We start from the raw sequence: 23,319 nt of genomic DNA, 5'->3' as shown, positions 1-23,319 counted from the left end.
TGTTTGCGTGCTTTTAGATAAGCAAAACAGCTTTTTTTAAGGAACTCCGTTCGGGCTATAATGTCTCAAATTGAAACATTTTCTAAACCTTACATTCAAAGGCTAAGACTTCACGAAAAGTATATAAATTTTAGCATTTCAAAAAGTACGCTGATTGATCTATCGTACACCTAATTCATCAGATCTTACACTGTTTCCAGGAGGACATATATAAATCACTATGGCTAAATATCTTGACATTCGTAAGTTACCATCGTATCGAAGCGTGTGCTACTAGTAATTGACTTTAATATTAAATATACAGATAACAACAAATCAAAAATACAACTCGAGACCGCTACCCATCCTTGTCCAAAATGCAAACGTCCTGATGGTGTTCAGTTGACTCGCTTTAAACATGAAATAACCGTTCTGAAACGTACAATTAGTTTGCCTAACAATATGTCTGTCAAATATGCCTGTAAATATTGTAGCTGGAGAAAAAAAGCATTGCCTGATGACGACCCCTTTTTTCATATCTTTAACGATGTGTCTTCTATCGGAAACTACTTCAATGATGCCAACCATAAATACTACAATACAGATAACGATTATTCGATAATGATCACATCTTCTATAGATAGACCGGCTATATTATCATTATTATCCCGATCCTCAGTGTCTCATCAACAACGGTAACTCGTATAGTCAACATCACCAACTGAGCAGCATAGCGAAATTCACCAACTTAGCCTTACCTACTCTTGCAGTAGCAAAGAAACATGACGAAGAATCCAACTGTAGTATTGAACCAATAACAATCAATCTGAGGGAAAGAAAACTCATGTTTCAAAAAACGTCATTAAGCTACATACACAATTAGGTGCCATGTACCTTAAACAATATACCCTTTTTATCCTAGAATACCCAAACTACGCTAACTTTAAAATACGTACTAATTTTAGTTAATAGCCAATACTTCTTCATTGACTTTATATAGTCATTATAATATTATAAGAGAAATCGAATTTTCGATTGTTCTTCAATTCAGATATAAACAATAAATTCACCGTTGAAAACAAATATCGCGAATTTGTATTCTAAAAGCTAGTCTATCACTCAGTTTTCAGTTTTAATAAAGTAAAATTAAGATAGAAACACAGTTAATCTTGGCAAAGTTGACAAGGATTCGGTATTTTTAAAGGATTGTTTTATCAAGCTTTTCAACATCTAAAAAGATGACCTGGCGGTCACTTCATCTCCACGCAGTGTACGTTGTATATCCCTTGAATTTGAGAGAATCCGTCTGGTTCAGACAATCTTCCTTAGATAATGCTATCTCTCGTCCTTGATAATTCTAGCAAGCAGAAATGTCAATATTTTCTACCTTAGTAAGCCACTTCAATTCTCTCATGTGAATGATTACCTGCGATTTTTATGGTTCTCTGCTTCACACTTTAATATATTTGTATGTCTTTCCCGGCCTTACAATTCCGTTGCTTTCTTTCTGTGTACTTTCCCATGAGCAACTTCTTTTCACTCCATTTGATTTTCTTGGGATTTTTGGCACGTTTTCTTTTATTATAGTTCCTGCCTTCATCAATTAACCATTGTTTCATACCATCATCATTTCTTTGCCATCCTTCGTACTTGTAAAATAGGAACGTATCCGAGTATTGTGATAAATGCACCGAAAAATTCTTTGGCATAAAGGTATGAAGAATTGTTATTCAGTTTTACCCCCCTACTTTTTTCTGTTCATTCTCAGCAACACTTGTTGTCTTGATGAAGGCTGCTATGTTGAGACACTCATCTTTTACTACAGAGAATCTAGTCCATCGGTATAAACGGCAGAAAGGAAGATAGGGTTGCAAAGTATATTCATGATTTGACTTTTTTGCTTTAAAAAAGGTGCTACTTTGTTTCGCCTAGTCAGACTACAGCAATTTAGGGAAGCGGTGTACATCAATATTTGATAGAGACTCCACTTTCAAGCAAATCTGAACGTACCTTTACTGCCAATACTGAGTTGCCATATAGCTTAGCGCGAATAAGTTTTTTTTTTTTTTTTTTTTTTTTTTTTTTTTTTTTTTTTTTTTTTTTTTGCTCATTAAAAGCGGTTGTAATTTCTGAAAAAAGAGCACCCTCTGACATGGCTCTATGTATGGAAGTTACATTTTCATTTCCAATAAATTCATTATTTTTGAGCAAAGCTCTTATCGGCGTAGGTCGCTGAAATCGCATCACTTTAGACTTTCATTCTGTGGTCGACCAACCAGTCTTAGATTGTTGGTTTGAAATTTACAATTTCAGCAGACAGTGAGAGGTACAGTATTGCCGACGTTGTCTTCGCTTTACATTTTTGCCCTGAATTATGCCAGAGATTCCATACCAAAGATTTTCGTGAGCTCACGATTTCGCGAGATAGCGTAGGCCGGTAAATCTGTGCACTATGAATGAATATATACAGTCCAACACCTTGTCTCTGAAATTATGTGTATTCTCTTTTAAAGCATGAATTCCTACGAGGAAGTCTTATATCATTATAATCGAAGCACACTGCTTTAGTAGGAACCAGATATTCTTTGTCAGCGTTTGAAACAGATAGGGCATAGTACATGTCAATCGATCCTTTCACTACTTCTGTTTCCTTGCCAAAATTTGCATCAAGATGATTTTGGAGAAGGTTAATAAACTTGGAATGTAATCTGATAAAGGCGGCTTTGTATTTTAGTCCGAAACAGGTAAGCAGTAAAAAGGGATTAAAAGAAAAAGAGGATCATAACTACTCAATCATTCCAACCTGATGGTAATGTACGTTCTTTCGCAAATAGCAACTATCATTCGAACCACGGAATTAAGTTGTTATAGTGCTTCTTATGACTTGCTGATATCAAAAGATTCAAAAGAGGATTGATGATAGCATTGTTCACAGGCCAAAGCTTCAAAACTAGATAATAGAGACTGAAGATCGCGAATAATAACATTTGATTGTCAACTTTCAAAGCAACAATGCGAACGACGATACATTGCTGAACAAGATGATCAATAATTCTCGGAGGTAGATTGTACTATTGTTCAAAAGCCTCAACAACATCGGTTCATCTTCGATTCTAGTATTTTTATTAATTTTTTCCCCTCACAACAACTTTTTCCTTGTCAACTGTGATCTTCTAAATACAAGATTATATTGAATACTAAGGTTTCTTTGCCATTTTCTGGAAAATAGTGCAGTTGTTTACTACATCATTATATCGCAGTTATAATCTTCTGACCGGGGCAGTGATTATTTCCTCATCCTCTTTTTAAATCGAGCTACTGCTTGTTCATCTGTTGCTCTTAGTACATGACCTAATCTTGGTTTAAATTGCTTCGGTATATGCTTTTCATAATTTCCCTGTGTCCGATCTACACATTTATCATATAACAAATTGACCTCAGTAAAAAATGATCTTGTAGGTTATTTTCTACAACCTAAATGCTTTACCTGGTTGATGACCCTGTAATTCTTCTTTTTCTGTTTCATCTAATAATTTACGCTTTGCCTTTTCAGTTTCTTCGATGTTTTTTAATCGAGTACTAAAAGACAAGAAAAGTGAGCACTTAAAGAGCAGATACTCAATTCAGAACATAGCACTTTACTCTATACCAAGATCCACTTCGGGAATAGCTGTAAGCATTTGGGTTGATAGTTGAACATTTCCCTCTGATTCAGGTTTCTTTTCGGTTTTCAATCTATCCGGGATACGATATAGTTCTTCATAGATGTCTACTAATCCCTTGTGTTCATTATTCTCATTTTCATCCTCATCATCTTGTGCTTGGTCAGGATTGCCACCTCTTCTTTTTTTCATTTCGTTCTCGATGTATTCCATCCTATAAAATCAGGCCAGGTGATAGGATTGAAGGTGTTAGCTGGCATTTCTCAATATCGTTTATCAATATAAATATTGTCCATACATATGCTTATCCACATCTAATGTGTTTGTTGCGGTGGCAAAAGCGTCTAATTTGAGCTTTTTAGCTGTACTATTAACTTCTTCGCCTTCTTCTACCTTAGCTTTATATTGATCGACCGAAGGCACTAAACCACCAGTTTTCAGGTTCCAGCCATTGCTACTGTCATCGGCTTTCTTCTTCTTTGATTTTTTTTCTGCACCTTTCAATAGTTTCTCAGCATCTATGCCTTTGCGTTTACGGCGAAGTCTTCTCAATTCTTCCAACTCTTCTATTGTGGAACTAAACGACAAATGAGATCAATAAACAACCTTCGATACAGATCAACAAAAGCATGGCATAGTTAACATTATCTATATACCTTATTTCTTCTTCTGTTTGTTCTACTGCTACTTCTTGTTCATCAGAGTCAGAATCAACTTTTTTCTTTCTGTATTGTTTTTGCTTTTTTATGATCGCCATGTCTGTTGAATCTTGGTAACAACAATAAAGTATTGGAGCAGAGGGCTCATTGTTTAATGCAAAATAACAAATTTATTTGTACTCCGAAGTTGGCTTTTTTTTTTTCCCCTTTTCGGCACCTTCTTGGCTTTACCACACCGATTATCTGAGAGCAGTGTACTATTCATGGAGCAAAAAAAATATATATATGAAAGTCATGCTGGCATGAGAACTGCGTGGTAGAATGCATAATGCTCGCAAATCCACCACGCAATTTGCGTGCTACCATGTTTAATGCTCTCTACCATGAAAATTGCGTGGTAGCATGTTTAAGGCGTATTACCATGCAAAATGCGTGCTGCCATGTCTAATGCACGGTAAAAATGTAAACGGTGCAGCTGTTGTAGATAGAATTAAATCAAACTTTAGAGAAGCAGCAGAATTTTGTCTTTGTATCAAAATCATAGGCCAAATGTCCAAAGTGATATAATTGAATGATCGAAAATAATGGCGACATTATGTAGCAAGTAACATACAAATTCATCATAAATACTGTAATTTGAAGCATAATGAGTTGGTAAACAATTAGTCGCCGTATACGATGCTTGAGGATAGTCTCTTCTCCTTAGTAAATGCATTCCTTCATTCTTACCTGTTGACGATTGCTGCAATGGATGTGATAGAGAAACATGATTAATGCGTTTTTTTTTTTTTTTTTTTTTTGTTTCTCTTCTTTCAAAATTCTTTTTAATTCTTGGATAGCATAGTTACTCAATTCAACAAGCTTGTAGGTTTTTTTGTTGAACAACGAATTACATTCGGAAAACTCAAGAAAGAAGGATATAGAGTTTACGTTGATGCAAGTACAGCAGAGTTTTGGTGCCTTCATGCATATATTGAGGGGTTGTGCAGATGATGATCCACTTTCTTAGACTACTACTAGTAGCTAATTGAGGGCACTATCCCCGGGAAGTTTTGCTGTTGTTGATGAGTTGATGAGTTTATTAAAGATGTGTTACAAAGTTATGAAACTATTATGATCCTTTGGTACTTATTAGAATGCCTTTTTCGATGGATTAGATAGCATTCTGTTTTAAATTAGAATAGTATAGCCAATAAAGTTTATGCTTAGCTTCCATAATGCATAGAAATGAGCTTTTTTTTATAGAGCTGTTTATTTATATAGGAAGCAAGGATACATGAAACTGTTGTACAGATGTAAAAGTCTATTTGTCTTTTGAGAAAGAGTGTGCCATTTCTTCAATATCAGTAACCATCTCTTTTCTTTAAGACAAAGAAAGATGTTAAAAGTAAAAGTGCATCTATTTTTTTCACAGTTATTGAAGTGCTACTACGACGACGCTACAGGTCTGCAAAACGACTTGCAAAAAGTAACTGCATTAATACCCAAAATTGGACGTTTTCGCCCTTATCTTGTAACACATCATTGAAAAATTTTTTCTCTTACTTATGATGATGACCCCCTTAATTCACATGTAAACAAGAGCTAATAGATGCAATTATCAACAAAAAGGAGACGGTGCAAATTCCTCCATAAGAAAGAAAATACACCTGTTTTTTTCTTATAAATAAGCTGAAAATTTTGCTCGTTTTTTACGTTTTCTTTCTTTTTCCTCATCCTCTTTTTCTCAACAAACTTGAATGTAAAATATTTATTTTCAAATTTATACCATTCATCATTTCTTTTATAAGTCTGGTTTTACTGAAGCAACCTTTGTTTAGTGGCTATGAGTGTAGATGCAAGATGACGATTTAGATCCTTTCTTGATGAATTTGGCTATGTTCTTTCATTGTCAGCAAACTTGAGTGGTAAGTAATTTGATTGTCATATTCATCCTCCTTTTTCAAGTTTGGTTTACTGAAGCAACCTTTGTTTAGTGGCTATAGTGCAGACCGAAGATGTCGATTGAGATCCTTACTTGAGATTTTATTTTTTCTTTTCATAGATGTCGATTGAGGATCCTTACTTGAGATTTTTATTTTTTCCTTTTCTTGAGATTTTATTTTTTCTTTTCATTTTCACTCTTTCTTTTTACGTAGGTTTCTAGGGGCTGGCGATGGAGGTGGGTCTGGATGGAGCATCTGGCTGGTGGTTCCCGTTTCTCTGTAGGTCCTAGGTTCTTTTTCTTTAGCGCTGGTCAATTCTTAGGTCTTTTTTCGGTTCTTGGTAGTTTCGTCAAGTCTTGGTCCACAGGAGGCTCTTCTAGGTAGTTTCGTCAAGTCTCGTCAAGTCCACATTAGGCTCTTCCGGTTGTTGTTTGGTGGTCGTCTGCCTCGTTCAGTATCCTCTCCATCGTCGGCGACGTCGGCTTCTGGATACTTTCCCATGCCAAAGAAAGTATACCCTGCCGAGCTGGGCCTAGCCTAGGCTCGGTAGGGCGGCTATATGACAAACCTACACGCGGTGCCGCCTGTTAAGTTTCTATACTTATGGTATAGGAATGAGCCAATATGTCAGACCCATTTTTTTAAATTTTTTTTTTTATTTTTAAAGATAATAAAAACCTATTTTTTACTACCTTTATTTGTCTTATCATGCTTTGGCTAAATAACAAACTGTCTTTATCTGAATTCTTATTTCTTGACTTTCGTCTTTTTGTCTGTCTTTGTGAATAATTGTTTAAACTTTGTGTTCTAAGTTTAGAGAGAAAGAATAGGAGAATATATTGACTTTGGGTGATGAGCAATCGGATGAAGATTATACACAAAAGCTGATTGCAAATGAGGTTCAGCTCATCTGAAGGTCATGGCTCACCAATTCACAATAAGAGGCGTTTTCTTGTAAAACTTCATCAAAATTAAGGAGTAGCAGCCTCATCATATAAAAAACAACACGGTATTGTTCGAAAACAAGATTTACTGCAGCTGAAAAAAAATGACCATCGCACTTAAAGAAAGGAAAAGGTGATGTTTCTGAAATATGGACTTGAGCAAAAAAGAATACACAAAATACAGTAATATGAGAGTATCGTTTACATTTAACTGTATTTAGCATCATCAATCTCAAGAAGATTAATCATCGGCGAAAGGACGACCCGAAATATGAAAACGGCTCGAGAAGTGCTTGAAGGGATCAGTCCATTCAAGAAAAAAGAATGAAGAGGCAGAGGTTAAATACCGAACTTCTTTTTGTTATTAACGAGTGATACCACGAGCTTTTCATAAAGCATTTTTGAATTTAGTTATTGTTTCCTGCTTCTGCCATCTTTTATCCTGCTTCTGTCATCTATAGCTAATCCAGAAGGCCGCTTGGCATTAAGAGTACCACACGCACTCAGAAAATGAATAAAATTGCTTGATCAACCATGTCTATTCGCAGTCGTACGAAGTAGTTATGTAACTAATGTTACTGTGAAATAGTACATGAGAAAGATATATACAGTTAAAACTCTCAAAGGTGAGTAAGAGCATGTATGCAGCTGTGAAATTAAGAGTTATTGTTTTGTATACTCTCCTCTGACCAATAATTGATGATCTAAGGAAGCCTTCGACAACGACAAAAATGAATGCGGCTAATCAAAATATTATTGCCTGACAGATACTGTAATTTGAGAGGCATCAACATCATATAGTTATTCCACAGCTCGCTAACTGCAAGAACTTTTGACAAGTAGTAAGAGGAGGGCTGATGTCATGCTTGGCTATAGAGTGCAACTGACGCAATCTGTGTAGATGTTTTGTATACTTTCACATTGGATTCTTAAACATTTCTTAATTTGTCGTCTTACCCCGCACGACCAGGTATAAGTGATGAAGAAATCCTATTCATTGATGCATCATATACCAACAAAATCAATGCTATAGAATCTACGTATGCTTATAATGCATCATCAAGAATCGCTCAACAGTTGTGGTGGCATGGCATTTGCTGTTTGATAGGAAAACCCAGGGCCTAGCTTGAAGAATTGAAAGTGCTTTACGAAAATTTCCCAAAAGAAAATGGAGAGTTTCCCCACTTTTTGTTCAACAATTCCCTTTTCACTTTGTTCTTCTCTTCTTCATCGATTCCCATTTCCAGCAAATAGCCCTCATCGGTCATCCAATATGAGACGAGTCAATACGATAATAAAACGTACGGTACAATCACAACATCGGCGTTTCGTAAGCCAATGTCAGGCATCGCCCGTTGTCAAGCCAGTCCGTCCTGAGGAACCCATCGGTTACATCACCCTACCAAGCCTAGTAAAGTACAATACAGGTCTACGTCTTCAATCCTATCTTGTATCCCGTCGACATCAAATAACTCAACAGTTGCTGAAAGACGAGCTACCTTCCGACGTTATCTGCTTTTTAGAACACCCTCCCACCTATACAGCTGGACGAAGAATTCGTGGTAAAACTGAAATTGAAGAAGAGGAGCGTCTAAAACAACTAGGAGCAGACTATGTCGGGACAATGCGTGGAGGGCAAATCACATTTCATGGACCAGGACAGTTGATCGCTTACCCTATCCTAGATGTACGAGACTATCAACTCAACGTGCGGTGTTACGTCTCCACTTTGGAAAAAACAGTGATTGATTGTTGTTCTCAATTTAATATCAAGGCTAATACGACAGAAAATACCGGTGTATGGGTAGGGCAGGATAAGAAAATTGCAGCCCTGGGCGTACATTTACAACGCTATGTCAGTAGTCATGGTCTAGCTCTGAATTGCAATACAGATTTAAAGTGGTTTGAGCATATTGTGCCGTGTGGTCTATCAGATAAAAGTGTTACTTCTATATCAAAAGAGATGAACGAGACCATCACAACTAAAGATGTTATTCCAAGCTTAGTGAAAAGTTTCGAACATTTATTTCTGAAAAAATTGGTGCCTGTGCAAATAGATAAATTGATTACATCGAAAGAATTATTGAATGATTTATTAAACTAACTCTCCTGTCAGAAAGCGATCCCAATCGATTTTATTTTCTTCTGTTGGCGTCCAGTGCATATTTTGCTGGTCCTGCTCAAAAGTGTTATTAAACATATCAAAATCGAATAAGTCCATATCTATACACAAGAGGATTCGAGTTAGTTATAAATCATTGGCATCCCTATGTTGTTCGCTTTTAGTAGTTACGTACTATCAATTTGAAGTTGCTGTTCTTCCGGTGATACGCCGGCGTTATACCCATCCAATGTACTTGTTGCGGTGCCACTTTTCACTGTAGCGTTATCATCATTAGACAATTGCTTCGTCGTATCCGACGGATGGATCGACTGTTCCGCTTTTATTTTGTCTTCTGCATTATGAATAGGTGGGAACAAGCTTTTATTGTTTGGTTTAGGTGAACCGAGCGTCATATTAGCCATACCTCTTATGGCTGGGGATGCAGAAATAGTATTGCCAACTGTTTTAGCAGCCACTGAACGGGCAGTTGGCTTTGCAGGCTCATCTGTTGACATTGGGATGAGTTGTTGTTGTTGTTGCTCGCCACTATTACTGCCGTTGTTTTCCTCCTCTGTTGCAGATATTGTTGCAGCCGTTGGGCAAATCACTCTATCGCGTTCTTCTTTTAGTCGTTCTACCAAAACTTGCTTTTTACCAGTACAGGATAAGCCACGATCTTTCAACATATCTTTCAATTCTGCTACAGTAATATCTTCGAAATTCAAATGAACCAATTCATCGTCTAATTTCTTTTTTTTGTCTGCAATACTTTGTTCGGTTTCGGTCTTTTTTTGCTGTAACAAAGTGTGTTTTTTGTTTGGTATACGTTCAATAGCAATAGGCCGGGCATCTACCACTTTAACTGCTTTTTGGGTATGAATCACAGGCGTAGGATCGGTGACTTGAATTTTTGTAAATATCACAGGCATATGTTTTCTACCAGTACTATTGTTCTTGGCTGATGAAGCGAGTGGTTTATTATTGAGTGCATTTGTAGTAGAAGTAGTTGTATTGCCATCTTTGTTAATTGTTACATAATGGAATCTGTCATTTTTCAGTTTCTGCGTTGGTGGTTGTTGTTGCTGTTGCTGTTTCTGTTGTTGATTATACACTGCTGCAGCCGATGTTGCATGAAAAGCAGGTGGCAAAGAAGACGATCTTCTTCTTTTCGTATGCTGTCGTAGCTGTTTTCCTAAAAAGGTGTTATAAGATGTACGCTGAAGTTCAGGGAAAAAAGTGAATGCCTGCTGTTGTTGCTGTGATTCTTCGAAAGGAGGTTGTACATGAGGCTGCAGTGGTTGTTGTTGTTGTTGTTGTTGTTGTTGTTGTTGCAGCGGAGCCGGTGCTAGTGGTCGTGGTTGTGGCTGTTGGGATTGCGGTTGTTGTGAATAAGGCTGTGCTTGATGTGGTGGTATGGATACGTGTGGATCAAATGGGTGGTGTTGTACAGGATGATGAGGAAGAAGTTGCTGCTGCGCAGTTGGAGAAATATGTGAGTCCATAGAACTCTTATTACTCAGTGGAGGCGATATCATGTGCTCGTCATTGTTCGTAGAAGCAGAATACGTTGACAAAGAAGGCGATCCATCCTCTCCTTCAATAAATAAGTTGTTGCTTTGTGGTTGTTGCTGATTATTAACAAAGTTCGGGTTGAATTGAACACCTTGTTGAATTACATTGGGAAATTCGAGGGTCTAAATGCATAAATGCATAGGAGCGTTTGAGAAGGTACATAATAGTCCCCTAACGTGATGCAAAAAAGTTATTCACTTACAGACGAAAAGCCTATCTTGCTATTGCTAGTTTGAGTTGGAAAAAGTGGCTCTTCTAGTATGGTAGCATGATTTGCGCTGAAATAATCGTTATTGCCCAAGTTGTTATTGCCACCTCCAGCACCTGCAAAAAGTTTGTTCGAATTTGAATATAGCGGATTAATTGGCAAGTCAACAGACGAACTTCGGCGTCTCTGAAACGGGGCAGGATGATGATATGATGGTGGTAATTTCGACTGATCAAAATTATTTGTTTGATTGGCGTTCCAATCGATGTTGGTAAAGAAAAGAGGATAATCTAATATTTTGTATATATCGTTTGCGTCATCCATATCTGAAACTATTATAGTATCAAAAGAGTATAATTTAAAGCATAGATTTTAATTGAGTATGAAGTTCAGTTAAGGAGAAAAGAAGGGAAAACAAAAGAGAAAATAAAAAAAAAAGTTCATACCTTAATCAACCTTAAAAAATTAGTGGGGGGAGGAAACAACGGAAAAGGAATCACGGACCACGCACACACACATTAAATAAGCACACACAGCATTTTTTAACCTTAAACTCCCAATAAGGAAACGCCTTTCTACATGACGCCAAGCTTATGAAAAATCTTCTTAATTTTGCAATTTCGGCTTAGTTTTCATTTTCCCTTTCACTATCTTGCATATGTATTGCACCATCCCTTCTAAAACCAAAAACAAGTCCCTTTTCCGTTTTCACAACAGTTGCATAAATGTCGGGGAAAAAAGTTTTATTTCAGTTTCTATTTTAAGACTAATCTTGTTTAATGAGTTGCTGAGACGCCTTCTGTGCTTCAATGCCAGCTTGACCCGTACAATAAGAGTTCTTGACATTTGATCTACAGCATTTATATCCCCATTGTCCTTCAGACCAATAAGAGCCCCATACTGACGTGTGATTGTTGATGTAGACTACATAAACATAACTTGGTTAGCCCTTATCATTGAAAGCATCAAAACCGTAACAACAACTTACCATCTTCTTCGTATTTTGATCTGGCTTTAGCCCTTTCCTGTCCCTTGATGACTCTACCCGTTCTGGAATATTCAACATAATTTTCTGATTGGGCAAGCAACAACTCTTTCGGTGGTGCTTCCAAATACTCCTCTCCTCCATATTTCTCAAGAATACTCTTTTGTGTTGTATCTCGAACTTCATCTTTCTTTGATTCATATTCTTTATGTAATATAGCCACTTGTGTAGGGTTAGCTTGAAGATGAACATCATTTCCTCTATCTGCTGCTTGCCATGCGAATAATTGTACTTTTGCCATATTGGGAGCATCTCCTGAATGACGAACAAAATTATCACCCGCAAAATCAATGCTATCGTCCGATCGATTAGGAAGTGGGTTATCACGCATAGAACGAGTCTTTGGATCATAGAAGGCCGAGTCTGTGTCCAAGTTTAGTAGATACTTGGCTGTATCCTCACGAATTCTCAAATTACGAATGGTGGTTCTTGTCTTTTGATTCACATGTTGACCCGGCATATCTGCTGCGTCTGCATATTTATCATCATCATCATCATCGTTGTCTTCGTCGTCTGAGTGTACTCCGGCTATCTTTTTCGCCTCAGATGTCGTTGTAGGTCCTTGCTTATCCAGTTCAGTTGCTTTCATCTTTCTTCGTGCTTCTTCGATCTTTTCATATTCCTCAATGACTTTATCGTGCTCTCGAGGATCGTAGCCATTCCATCGATCTCTTTTCTCATCCCAATCAAGATCCACGTTTTGAATAATCTCATCCGCTTTGATATTCTCTCCTGTCCATTTTGCTCCCTTTTTACGTGGTCGTTCAACACAATCTCTTGTTTTATGTGTCATGGCACCGCAATTTTCACAAGCGCCTTTTCTATATTTCGTAGCCGCTGGTCCCTGTAGAAACACATCAAAAAGATGTCAGTATTTCATTTTTACAAAGCACAAAAAGCTAGCGCATAAAATAACCTACAGCTCTTTTGCCTCTTGCATACCAATAGTTATCTTCCTCTGTGAATTTTACTCCTTTACGCTTTTGTGGTGCCTTTTGATGCTTCAGAGACACTTTACCGGTATCGACGTACCAAGGCGCCTTTAACATGAACTGCGGTGTATGTGGATTGATTTCATTGCCTTCTTCATCTACTTCAGCAGGAGCAGTACCTGCTTTACGAGCTGCATCAAGCTCTTTGGCTTGACGATATTCTTCTTTTGTCAATCTCTGTTGCATGTTTAAATAGTTGAGAATTACGGAATGAGGGAATGAAATAGGTGTGATGGTTAAAAAGAGAAGAGATAATTGCTCCGAATGCATAACAAGTCACACAATAGTGTTATCATTTAGAATCTTACGGATTTTTTTTTTTTTTTTTTTTTTTTGTTTACCTGATCCTTTTTTACTTCACCACCATTAAAATCGTGCATTTCTCATGGACATGAAAAATGATAAAACTGCAAACTTTGCCAACGATCCAAAAATGAGGCTAAATGAACAAACTGGCAAATGGTCATATGTGGGTGATGATGGGGTCTCTTATGAATACGATGAAAATGTTGGCGCTTGGTTTCCTATGGTAAAGAAATCAACAGGAAGGCTATAACTCAAAGGCTTTTCTTTCAAAGCTATGACTCCTACTCACTTACATCTCTATCTTCCATTCACTTGTTTTACGTATTTGCTACGTAACGATCTACCTATTTATATAAAACAGTATGATGAAAAGCTTATTCAACAACAGTCGTCAGTTTATGCTGTTGAAGGTGTCGAAGAAGTAGTTATACCTAAACCAAAAGAAAAGAAAAAGAGAGCGGCTACTTATGACGTGGATCCTAATGCTCCAGAGCAACAGCAACAACAAAAGAAACCAAAACGAGAACTGCCCAACACCTCCGTCTATGTCACAGGCATTCCACCTGACGTAACAATGGAAGAGTTAAAAACAACCTTCACTAAATGTGGTGTTATCATGGAAGATTTAGAGACAGGAGAACCCAAAATTAAAATATACCGTGATGATCAAGGTGTTCCCAAAGGCGATGCTTTGATTACCTACTTCAAAGAAGAGTCCGTTCCATTAGCCATTGACTTACTTGATGAAGCAGAGCTAAGACCCGGTGAAAAAACGAGTAAATTAAACGTTCAGAAAGCAGTGTTCAAACAGAAAGATAACACAACAACTGAACAAAAAAAGAAATCGATGAGCAGTAAAATGAAGGCCAAGAAAAAACTCCAACAGATGCAAAGAAAATTAGATTGGGTTGAAAGCGATGTAGGAAAGAAGCAAGAGAAATTTGCCAAAATTGTTATTTTGAAGAATATGTATACACAAGAGGAATTGGATGCCGAACCAACACTGTATTTGGAATTGAAGCAAGACGTTCGCGAAGAATGTGAAAAACTAGGTGAAATAACCAATGTAATATTATATGACAAGTCACCTGGTGGTATTATCTCTGTGAGATACAAAGAAAAAGAAAGTGCAGATGCCTGTATAGCAGTAAGTATTTGGAACTTTTTAGTAAAAAAACGTACATATACATTTGGATTTAACTCCCTAGGATTGCATGCCATAGTTGATGAACGGAAGATATTTTGGCGGCAGACAAATCGTAGCCGAAGTATATGATGGTACTAAGTACGAAAAAACGGGCGGTAAGCAAGATGAGGATGACGAAACAGAGAAACAACGTCTTGAGCGTTACGCTAAATGGCTCGAAGAAGGTGGTGATAGTGAAGCGAAAACACCTTAGATACCCGTTTTGCAGATCAATAAAAAGGATATTGGCTTCTTCTTTTTTTTTTTTCCTTCATATTGCTTGCTGTTGATTGATTGGAAAACCGACAGATACTTTCTATTGTGAATGAATTATTGAAATTGTCCATTATTATTTCTTTTTTTGTCTTTAGTTGACTGTTAGAAAAAGTCATGTCTTTCCTAAACAATTTAGTTGATTCCTTTCAATCAGTTGTCGAGTCGGTTGTAGAACCATCGCAGTCATTTTCTTCATCAACAGCCTCCGTTCCTAATATAACGCTCAAGATAAATGGTAGAAATTTTCGACTAACGCGGTTGTTGGGTGAAGGGTAAATAGCCAGTACAGTCTGTGTGTATTATTATTGCCTAAATCTAACACGTTCAATTTATACATAGAGGTTTTGCACTTGTGTATCTAGCAGAAGATGATAATAAAGACTTGTTTGCAGTGAAAGTTATTCGTTGTAAAACAGGAAATGAAGTTGTCGAAAAAGCAAAACGAGAAGCCATCATTACAGATCGATTTCAACATGAGAATATCATCAAAATTGTGGTAAACTCACGTATACAGATCATATGTTCATCAACGAAAACTTAGCCACTTTTTTTGATCGCCGAATCTCTAGGATATGTGTCTAATAAAAGAAGAAGATGGGAGTAAGACGGTGTACATTATTATGCCATTTTATAAGGTACAGCCAATACTTTATACAGCTCAAATAACTTTCTTTGTGCGCTGACCTTCAATTCCATGCCATCGTTATAGAGGGGAAATCTGCAGGATTTGATGAATTCAAATAATTGCCAAGGCAAACATCTACCTGAAAGGCATTTATTGACCTTGTTTAGAGGAGTATGTCAAGGTGTTTTAGCCTTGTCAAATTACAAAACTAAAACAGGTCGCCACATTCCATGGGCACATAGAGACATAAAACCAGCGTAAGGTATTAATGCAGAAAATTGAAGCAAGTCGGCATTCCTTACTAATGATTATTGCTAGGAATGTACTCTTATCCGACGATTATAAAGTACCTATATTGATGGACTTTGGTTCAGCCTTACCTGCAAGGATAGAAATTCTGGACAGAAAGATAGCTATGGCAGAACAAGACAATGCTGCAGAAAACTGTTCTATGCCTTATAGAGCTCCCGAGTTATTCGATGTAAAAGTAGGCACCACTTTGACAGAAAAAGTAGATGTTTGGTCTCTAGGTTGTACATTATTTGCTATGGCTTATGGAGAATCACCATTCGAAATGACGGTGAATCAACAAGGAGGTGCATTACCTCTTGCTGTGTTAAATAGGCAGTTTTATTTTCCTCATCAAAGTCATTATTCAAGGCAATTTCAAGACCTTATTTCTTGGATGCTGACATCTGATCCCAAAAGTAGACCCGATATAACCAAAGTTGTTGAAGTATTGGATGGCATTCTGACAGAGTAGAACAGACTACTAATATAACTACTACCCCCCCTTTGGCAAACACACATATAGACATAGCATAAAAGTTAAAGAGCCCGCTTCTTATACAGCTTGACAAGCAAAGTGTATCTATTTTAATACGATTTACGCAGATAACCAGGGGCTAGGGAAAATCTTTTTTTTTATTGCAGCTTTTTGAGGTTTTTGAATAACATTACAATCGTATGAAGAAAAGAATAATTATGTACAAGTGAAAGTGTAGATATTGGTATTGAGTTTCTTTAGTCTTCCTTGACAGTGACTGAAGAGTTCAACAAGGTATTCTTCGCATCGGTTTTGGAGGTACCAATCTTTGCGACAAATGCTCTTGATTTAGCGTAAGTATCTTGAGCAGCATTTGTGGCGACGTTTTGAGCATGTTGAATACCGTTTTGAACAAGAGTTTGTCCTTTTTGCAAATGGGCATCCACAACGTCCTTGTTACTAATGTAAAGGCGAGGGAAGATGAATGCAGAGATAATGACAGCAAGAACAATGTTCATTGTCTTCATATGAGCAGAGACCTTCCAGACAGTAAAGAAAATAGCCATCCATTTAAGACTTGTCTTGGTGTCTTCGATAAAAATGATACGGGTTAAAGCACGAATGACGGTTTCAGCAACGTCAGTAACAATAGAAGTATAATGGCGGACGCTTTGACGATCAATCATCATTGTGTGTTGATTGTTGTTAATGACATCACTATTATAATAATTGAAGAAAGTGTAAATTATACGCAGCCCGCTAACCTGTGTTGCTGATCCATATTTTCTGATCAACTTACCTGTAAGGATGTGTAGCTGTCTGTTGATTATTGAGAACCTTCTGGCTCTGCATGATGAAATGGACATAAAACAAATTGATAGCAATAGCAATTGTAACAGAGGCAGAACCGATTTGCAAAAGTGAGTACCAGCGAGTCAGTAAAATAGATCCTACGAGAGAAGCGAATACCATAGCTGAACGAACAGGATTGCGCCATTTCAGAATATCGAGCACCTCTCTTTCAATCCGATAAGTAGTTTCGTTTCGTCCACGGCTCAGTGAGTGTAAATTTCTTGTAGCGTTGCCAGAAGTAGATGTAGCAGTGGAAGCCAATGGGGTATCACTCAAATGGGGCTCATTGCCAGTTGTGGCTCCATGAGACTTCCTCAAGAAAGGATTCGAAGGTCCATCGTTGAGAGTATCTACATCAGCAGGAGCAGGAGCAGGAGCTCTAGCAGGAGCAACGGGGGCGCTTGGAGCCGTGGCAACAGGAGGTAAACCGGAAGAATGTTGCAAGTTACTATGCTCCTTATCTAAGTAAGAAATGTCTTGTAACGAGGATTGATCTTGTCGAGGTTGGTGCTGGAGATATGGAGCACCACTATGTATGATATTTTGGTGTTCAGCGGGATTAGTAATGCTACCTTTGCGATCTGAAGGAGGAGTAGGAGGTCTTCCTTGTGGATAGTTAGCGACGTGTGATTCCATATTGCTTAAAGAAAAATAATAATGATTTCAGGAAAGAGCAACTTAATAATTTACCATTACATGTTTTTTCGAAGCTATTTATGTTCTTTTTTTTTTTTTTTCTCTCACTCTTCTCAAATGAAAAATTCTCTGCTCGCATGAAATAAGAGTGCCATAAGTGTAAGTGATTTGCATAATGATGATGTTATGTAGACGAAGAAAATTGCTTTAAATAGAAATGACTGTCACCTAGCGTGTTTAACCTTCTACACTGCGGCTGGTAAATTTTATTATCAAATGATTGTCTTATTTGGGTTAAGTCAATTTGGCGTCAGTGAGAGTTCCAATTAAGTTGTACGATAAGGAGCTTACTTTTTTATAAAGATATAAGATAATGTCTATAGCAAAGCGAGAGAAAGACCTTTTGTTTCGATGGAAGGCTTGCTTAAAGAAATCAGTGGCCCGGCGTAGCTCTTGAAATTATATTGAGCGAAAAGTCATATTTGCGTCACAGTACAGAAAGAAAGAAACTACAGCATAGGATACGATAGAAGAAAAGCTATGAAATGGCCATACCAATCGACAACGGCAACTACGATTGTCAATGATTAGACCAGACCAGCGAACGACCAAAATGATAGAGGTTTTCAAGGTCAGAAGGAAAGTGATTTTACAAGCAAAGGATCTCGAAATCAACCCTCCTACTGCTATGCGCTGGTTTAAGCTCTATGCGGAAACAGGGAAAATATCCTGATCGACCTAATTCATTTGCCCAAACATGTGAGCAGAGCATTCAGCAATTAGTAACATAAGACTCGCAACTCTATTTCGAAGATATCAATGACTATCTGACATCGCAATTTGAGGATTTCAAGACCTCGAAAACCCATTTGAAATCTACATCTTCTATTTGAAATCTACATCTTCGCTGGAGAAACATTCTCGTCTCATATCAACAAATCAACCCTCGACCTTATAGCAAGGTACTCTGACAATAATTTGCAGACGAGGTACGGGTGGTTGATGGAATAAAAAGACTCAGTTCTGGATAACACTAAGAACTGCGTTTTATTGATGAGGCTGTATTCCACATCAATTGGGCTAGGTTGGCTGCAGGAATACTTGCCCCAGTGGAAAGTGAAAAACTTATTCTCCAATCAATACTATTATGTTGCTACACACTGTGCTAGTGCCGCCCACTTTATCATGATAAATAGCCCTGTAGAAAGCAAAGGAGCCTACTGTGAGTACGTTGATCTTGCTAAAGCAACAAGCCCCAATAGCAAACAATATAGCAACTGCTCAATTTGTGATATTCGTGAATGAGCTTCTTAATATTACAGACACGGATGAAACCCTTTTTGGAGAACTGGACTATTCGTAAGTCGCATCACAGAGAAGAAAAATGGAAGTAGAAGTTACTGAGTAGTGCATATGTCCCTCTATTTACGAGAGCTGAACTTGATTGAGCAGTTTGGCCTCTTGTAAAGTGATAATGAAACATCGCATGTTGGTGAATTAAGAAATTTGTCGCGAAGAATTGTCGAAGCATGGACGATATATGTGTTAGCTATCTTCATAGCTTTTGTAGGCATACCTATTCCTGTATCACACTATACAAACACATATATGCCACATATTTACATATTTTAAAATGACTTGCTTGCTTGAATTAAACAAAGAGAATTTTGCAGGAGGATTGGAAAACATAACCCTGATATTCTTAACTTGCCTATATTTGATATATTGCCAAATCATTTTTATTGGCTTTGTCAAAAACTATTTCATACTCTATACTTCTAATGCCCGTTAACCCTTTTTCCATCAGTATCCAAAGATACAGCCTTATTCCTACATTACTTCCCGTTGCTATTTGGAAACAAGCAATTGTTAATTTTATACCTAAGCATGGTGTAAGACTTATTTTTTCCTCTTACAAGGACGGCCTTGAGGTGGAGAGACTTTAGAACACGCGTTTAGTTAATAATTCTTCCTACAGGAAACGTGAAAAACGCAGCATCCACTGCATTTCCAAGGCTCATTATGAAAGAGGAACGGGACCGATCCAATAGTAATCAACCCAAAGGAGGGGTTCTCCCGTGACTTGCGATCAAGCAGAAAGATCAAATGTAAAGCTACCTGTGGCAGCGAGTCTCAAAGCTGATCGAAATAGCATAGCGTTGGAGCATAACCATGATATCGGAAGGCTTGAAGATTTTCATATATCAGCCCCTTTTTCAGACCAAACCAATGATGGAGTATTCACTCCGGGTGAAGATATCAACGATATTTTAAAACCCGTAGTATGTGTATTAAATGAAATCAACTCTGATGTTCCTCATTTATTTTGCTATATATATTGAATCATAGGCAGTAACCTGAGCAGAATTTTAGCTGGCTTTCAATGTCTAGGTTACATTTGTAATATCTGCATTACGCCTATCCTCTTAAAACACACAATTAGATACAGCTTCAAATACTATACTTGTTATTATGATCATAGAATTATAATAACACTTGTACACGTCATGTTGTACTCTAAAGAACAGGCGCATATGTAATGCTGCATTCTTACTGGTTGAAATTTCAGGAACGAGTGTTTCTTGATTTTTCTTTTCTTGAATACAAACGTTCAATTGGCTTTTCTGATTTTCAGCAAATAATGAAAGGATCAAACGACACTCATTCCACCTTTTACATTATACCAACTAATAAGTTGCGTTTACTTAAACAATAACATAATTAACCACAAATATTACAACAGAAAGAACTTATTTAAGGAAATTCTGACTGTGACAGAGAAAATAGCTGGAAGTCGTGTATATCTGATGATTCAATATAATGATTGCTTCAGTTATTGCAGTGACCTAAGAATATGAATTGCAGATTGATTGAACACTACAGATGAACAAATATTACAACAGAGCTTTCAATAAGAAAGTCGAGCTTGTGAATAGCATTGCATATGTAATTGTAATTGATAGAACATGTAAACAGCGTGAAAGAAACGAAATTCCTTACCTGTACAAAGAATAAAGCTAACAGTACAGAAATGGAAGCTAAAGGTTTGAATTGGGCCACTATTAAACGTAAAGTGGGAATATATGCAACAACCCTATTTAATCTGTAAGTAATTGTATTGTGGTTTGGTTGGATCCGTCGACCAGTAATGGTACTAAGCAGTGAAACCCACACTCATAAGACAGGTTGACATACGATTGCTCCCCCGCCCACTTCCCTAAATTCTCACCCTCAGTGAATCTCCTTGTCATATAAAATAAGAACAAAATTATACATATGGACGTGTATTGTTAATATTTATCTGCAGGCCTTCCAACTATATACTTTGCTGTAGTTTCTTTCTCTTCTGATTTGTGACTCGGGTATGACTTTTGGCTCGTGATAGCTACGAGAACCACCTTTAGCTTTTTGATTCCGGTCAGTATCTCTTCCATCGGATTGAAAGTTCTTTCTCTCTCTTTTTTATAGACATTGCCGTCTTATGTTCGTAAAAAATTGTCATCTTTTATCGTACCAGTTAGTTAGATCTCTCACTGACGCCAATTTGACATAACCCAAAAGACAACTATTTGCCCAATCATTTTCCATTTAGCACCATTCATTCTTCGGGGATAGCCATCGATTTTTTTCAGAACGGACAAAATTTAGCAGCCGCATTACAATTGAAATTTTTTCCTGCGTCAACTTTGACGGCCTTCAATAACTCCAAAAAAAAAAGTTTACTTCTAGAATTTCTAACCTTTTTATAAGATCAGAAATAACCCAACATAAGTCATTTGTCATGGCAGCCACAACTGAGTCCAGCAACACGAACAATATGAAGATTGAACAAGTCAAAAGTTCACCACATGAAAAACGTGTTGCAACCCATTCACACATTAAAGGTCTTGGTTTACGCCCTGATGGTTCAGCTGAACCGATTCAATCGGGCTTTGTGGGCCAAGAAAATGCTCGTGAAGTATGTATGCTTTTCAGTTTCTCAAAGAACATATGCGTTATACGCCAAGAAAATAAGTTTTCTAACTATCTCATCGTCGTTTGATCTCAAAAAGGCTAGTGGTATTGTTGTTGAGATGATCAAAAGCAAAAGCATGGCTGGTCGCGCTTTATTATTCGCAGGCGCACCCGGTACTGGTAAAACCGCCATTGCTCTTGCTATTGCGCAGGAATTGGGTCCCAAAGTACCTTTCCGACCTATAGTCGGCTCTGAAGTCTACTCTAGCGAAATCAAAAAGACAGAAGTACTTATGGAAAATTTCAGAAGAGCCATTGGCTTACGTATGAAGGAAACCAAAGAAGTTTATGAAGGTGAAGTTACTGAACTAACACCCGAAGAAACTGAAAATCCTCTTGGGGGTTATGGTAAAACTATCTCTCATGTAATCATTGGACTCAAGACTGTAAAGGGTACAAAACAATTGAAGCTGGACCCTAGTATCTATGAATCTATTCAGAAGGAGAAGGTTACTGTTGGTGATGTTATTTATATTGAAGCTAATACAGGCGCTGTGAAGGTAGGAAGAATGAAACACATGGATTGAAGTTGACGTAACATGAGAAGTATGAGTTCTGAACCCATATAAACCATCATTTCTGTTTAGAGAGTTGGTCGCTCAGATGCATACGCCACGGAATTTGATTTAGAAGCAGAAGAATATGTTCCTTTACCAAAAGGCGATGTTCATAAAAAGAAAGAAGTTATTCAGGATGTTACACTTCACGATTTAGATATGGCCAATGCCCGACCAGAAGGTGGACAAGACATCATGTCAATGATGGGACAATTATTGAAGCAGAAAAAGACAGAAATCACTGAAAAGCTTCGACAAGAGATTAACAAAATCGTCAATAAGTATATCGAACAAGGAATTGCCGAGCTTGTACCTGGTGTATTGTTTATTGATGAGGTGCATATGTTGGATATTGAATGCTTTACCTATTTGAACAGAGCACTTGAATCGCCATTATCACCCATTGTCATATTCGCAACAAATAGAGGCATGTGTACAATTCGGTAAGGAACTTTTTCTCATTATTGAATGTATAAAAGAGTGCCAATATGCCTCTAATCAATTGGTGATAATTTTTGTGAATCTCCAGAGGAACCGACGATATTGTCTCTCCTCACGGTATTCCTGTAGATTTACTCGACCGTTTACTAATTATTCGTACACTTCCTTACACCATTGATGAGATCAAAGTGATTATTACTATAAGAGCAAAGATTGAAGGATTAACAATAGAGGATGATGCTGTCGAACATATCGCCAACGCTGGTATCAATAGTTCCCTGAGATATGCTGTTCAACTCTTAACTCCTGCAAGTATTGTGTCCGAAATTAACGGTCATTCTTCAATAACATTAAATGACGTTAAGGAAGTGGACGATTTGTTTTTCGACTCTAAACGTTCTGCTAAACTCTTGATGGATCAAGAAAAGCAATTCCTCATTTAAAGTACAACCGGCAAGTGTTGCAGCTACTTAAAGCATAGCCAAGCGTCACAAGAATTCAATCACAACCTCATCTCATTGTACAAAGAATTATACTTCCTCCTTTTTTAGTTCAAAGATGCTTTTTGAG

General features: G+C 37.4%; 10 protein-coding genes across 10 annotated transcripts; 5 read left to right on the top strand and 5 right to left on the bottom strand.

Moving 5' to 3' along the window:
• Positions 1-193: 193 nt before the first annotated feature.
• Positions 194-1,070, top strand: BDF20DRAFT_840898 (uncharacterized protein). The gene is made up of 2 exons (XM_053079425.1): positions 194-242; positions 305-1,070. The coding sequence occupies exons 1-2, from the start codon at positions 221-223 to the stop codon at positions 676-678; spliced, it is 396 nt and encodes a 131-aa protein (XP_052940061.1). The 5' UTR covers positions 194-220; the 3' UTR covers positions 679-1,070.
• Positions 1,071-3,265: 2,195 nt separating this feature from the next.
• BDF20DRAFT_830904 (hepatocellular carcinoma-associated antigen 59-domain-containing protein) lies at positions 3,266-4,398 on the bottom strand (the record flags this gene model as incomplete). Its single annotated transcript, XM_053078394.1, has 5 exons — positions 3,266-3,387; positions 3,467-3,558; positions 3,622-3,855; positions 3,940-4,218; positions 4,298-4,398. The coding sequence occupies 5 exons, from the start codon at positions 4,396-4,398 to the stop codon at positions 3,266-3,268; spliced, it is 828 nt and encodes a 275-aa protein (XP_052940060.1).
• A 4,182-nt stretch (positions 4,399-8,580) lies between these two features.
• BDF20DRAFT_792668 (uncharacterized protein) lies at positions 8,581-9,132 on the top strand (the record flags this gene model as incomplete). The annotated part of the gene is made up of 1 exon (XM_053076218.1): positions 8,581-9,132. A coding segment is annotated over one exon (552 nt), but the record flags the coding sequence as incomplete, so codon positions are not given.
• A 6-nt stretch (positions 9,133-9,138) lies between these two features.
• On the bottom strand, positions 9,139-11,601 carry BDF20DRAFT_2871 (uncharacterized protein). Its single transcript, XM_053075095.1, has 4 exons — positions 11,500-11,601; positions 11,048-11,385; positions 9,467-10,967; positions 9,139-9,392 (listed from the first exon to the last, which is right to left on the bottom strand). The coding sequence occupies exons 2-4, from the start codon at positions 11,375-11,377 to the stop codon at positions 9,265-9,267; spliced, it is 1,959 nt and encodes a 652-aa protein (XP_052940058.1). The 5' UTR covers positions 11,378-11,385; positions 11,500-11,601; the 3' UTR covers positions 9,139-9,264.
• BDF20DRAFT_840881 (Pre-mRNA splicing Prp18-interacting factor-domain-containing protein) lies at positions 11,524-13,400 on the bottom strand. Its single transcript, XM_053079424.1, has 2 exons — positions 13,019-13,400; positions 11,524-12,942 (listed from the first exon to the last, which is right to left on the bottom strand). The coding sequence occupies exons 1-2, from the start codon at positions 13,358-13,360 to the stop codon at positions 12,019-12,021; spliced, it is 1,266 nt and encodes a 421-aa protein (XP_052940057.1). The 5' UTR covers positions 13,361-13,400; the 3' UTR covers positions 11,524-12,018.
• An 81-nt stretch (positions 13,401-13,481) lies between these two features.
• On the top strand, positions 13,482-14,672 carry BDF20DRAFT_812538 (uncharacterized protein; the record flags this gene model as incomplete). Its single annotated transcript, XM_053076797.1, has 2 exons — positions 13,482-13,619; positions 13,758-14,672. 2 exons carry the CDS (start codon positions 13,482-13,484, stop codon positions 14,670-14,672), a joined length of 1,053 nt encoding a protein of 350 aa, XP_052940056.1.
• Positions 14,673-14,972: 300 nt separating this feature from the next.
• BDF20DRAFT_811189 (kinase-like domain-containing protein) lies at positions 14,973-16,246 on the top strand (the record flags this gene model as incomplete). Its single annotated transcript, XM_053076664.1, has 5 exons — positions 14,973-15,130; positions 15,198-15,354; positions 15,428-15,493; positions 15,568-15,740; positions 15,802-16,246. The coding sequence occupies 5 exons, from the start codon at positions 14,973-14,975 to the stop codon at positions 16,244-16,246; spliced, it is 999 nt and encodes a 332-aa protein (XP_052940055.1).
• A 130-nt stretch (positions 16,247-16,376) lies between these two features.
• On the bottom strand, positions 16,377-18,008 carry BDF20DRAFT_2886 (Reticulon-domain-containing protein). Its single transcript, XM_053075100.1, has 3 exons — positions 17,846-18,008; positions 17,049-17,741; positions 16,377-16,966 (listed from the first exon to the last, which is right to left on the bottom strand). Exons 2-3 carry the CDS (start codon positions 17,735-17,737, stop codon positions 16,507-16,509), a joined length of 1,149 nt encoding a protein of 382 aa, XP_052940054.1. The 5' UTR covers positions 17,738-17,741; positions 17,846-18,008; the 3' UTR covers positions 16,377-16,506.
• A 3,019-nt stretch (positions 18,009-21,027) lies between these two features.
• BDF20DRAFT_811046 (uncharacterized protein) lies at positions 21,028-21,210 on the bottom strand (the record flags this gene model as incomplete). Its single annotated transcript, XM_053076648.1, has 1 exon — positions 21,028-21,210. A coding segment is annotated over one exon (183 nt), but the record flags the coding sequence as incomplete, so codon positions are not given.
• A 308-nt stretch (positions 21,211-21,518) lies between these two features.
• BDF20DRAFT_811417 (RuvB-like 1) lies at positions 21,519-23,192 on the top strand (the record flags this gene model as incomplete). The annotated part of the gene is made up of 4 exons (XM_053076686.1): positions 21,519-21,695; positions 21,790-22,251; positions 22,339-22,751; positions 22,838-23,192. The coding sequence occupies 4 exons, from the start codon at positions 21,519-21,521 to the stop codon at positions 23,190-23,192; spliced, it is 1,407 nt and encodes a 468-aa protein (XP_052940052.1).
• Between the last annotated feature and the right edge of the window lie 127 nt (positions 23,193-23,319).

Source organism: Mycotypha africana (assembly GCF_025528875.1).
Source record: "Mycotypha africana strain NRRL 2978 chromosome Unknown BDF20scaffold_1, whole genome shotgun sequence".
Taxonomy (NCBI): domain Eukaryota; kingdom Fungi; phylum Mucoromycota; class Mucoromycetes; order Mucorales; family Mycotyphaceae; genus Mycotypha; species Mycotypha africana.
This window is presented reverse-complemented; position numbering and strand designations above follow the sequence as displayed.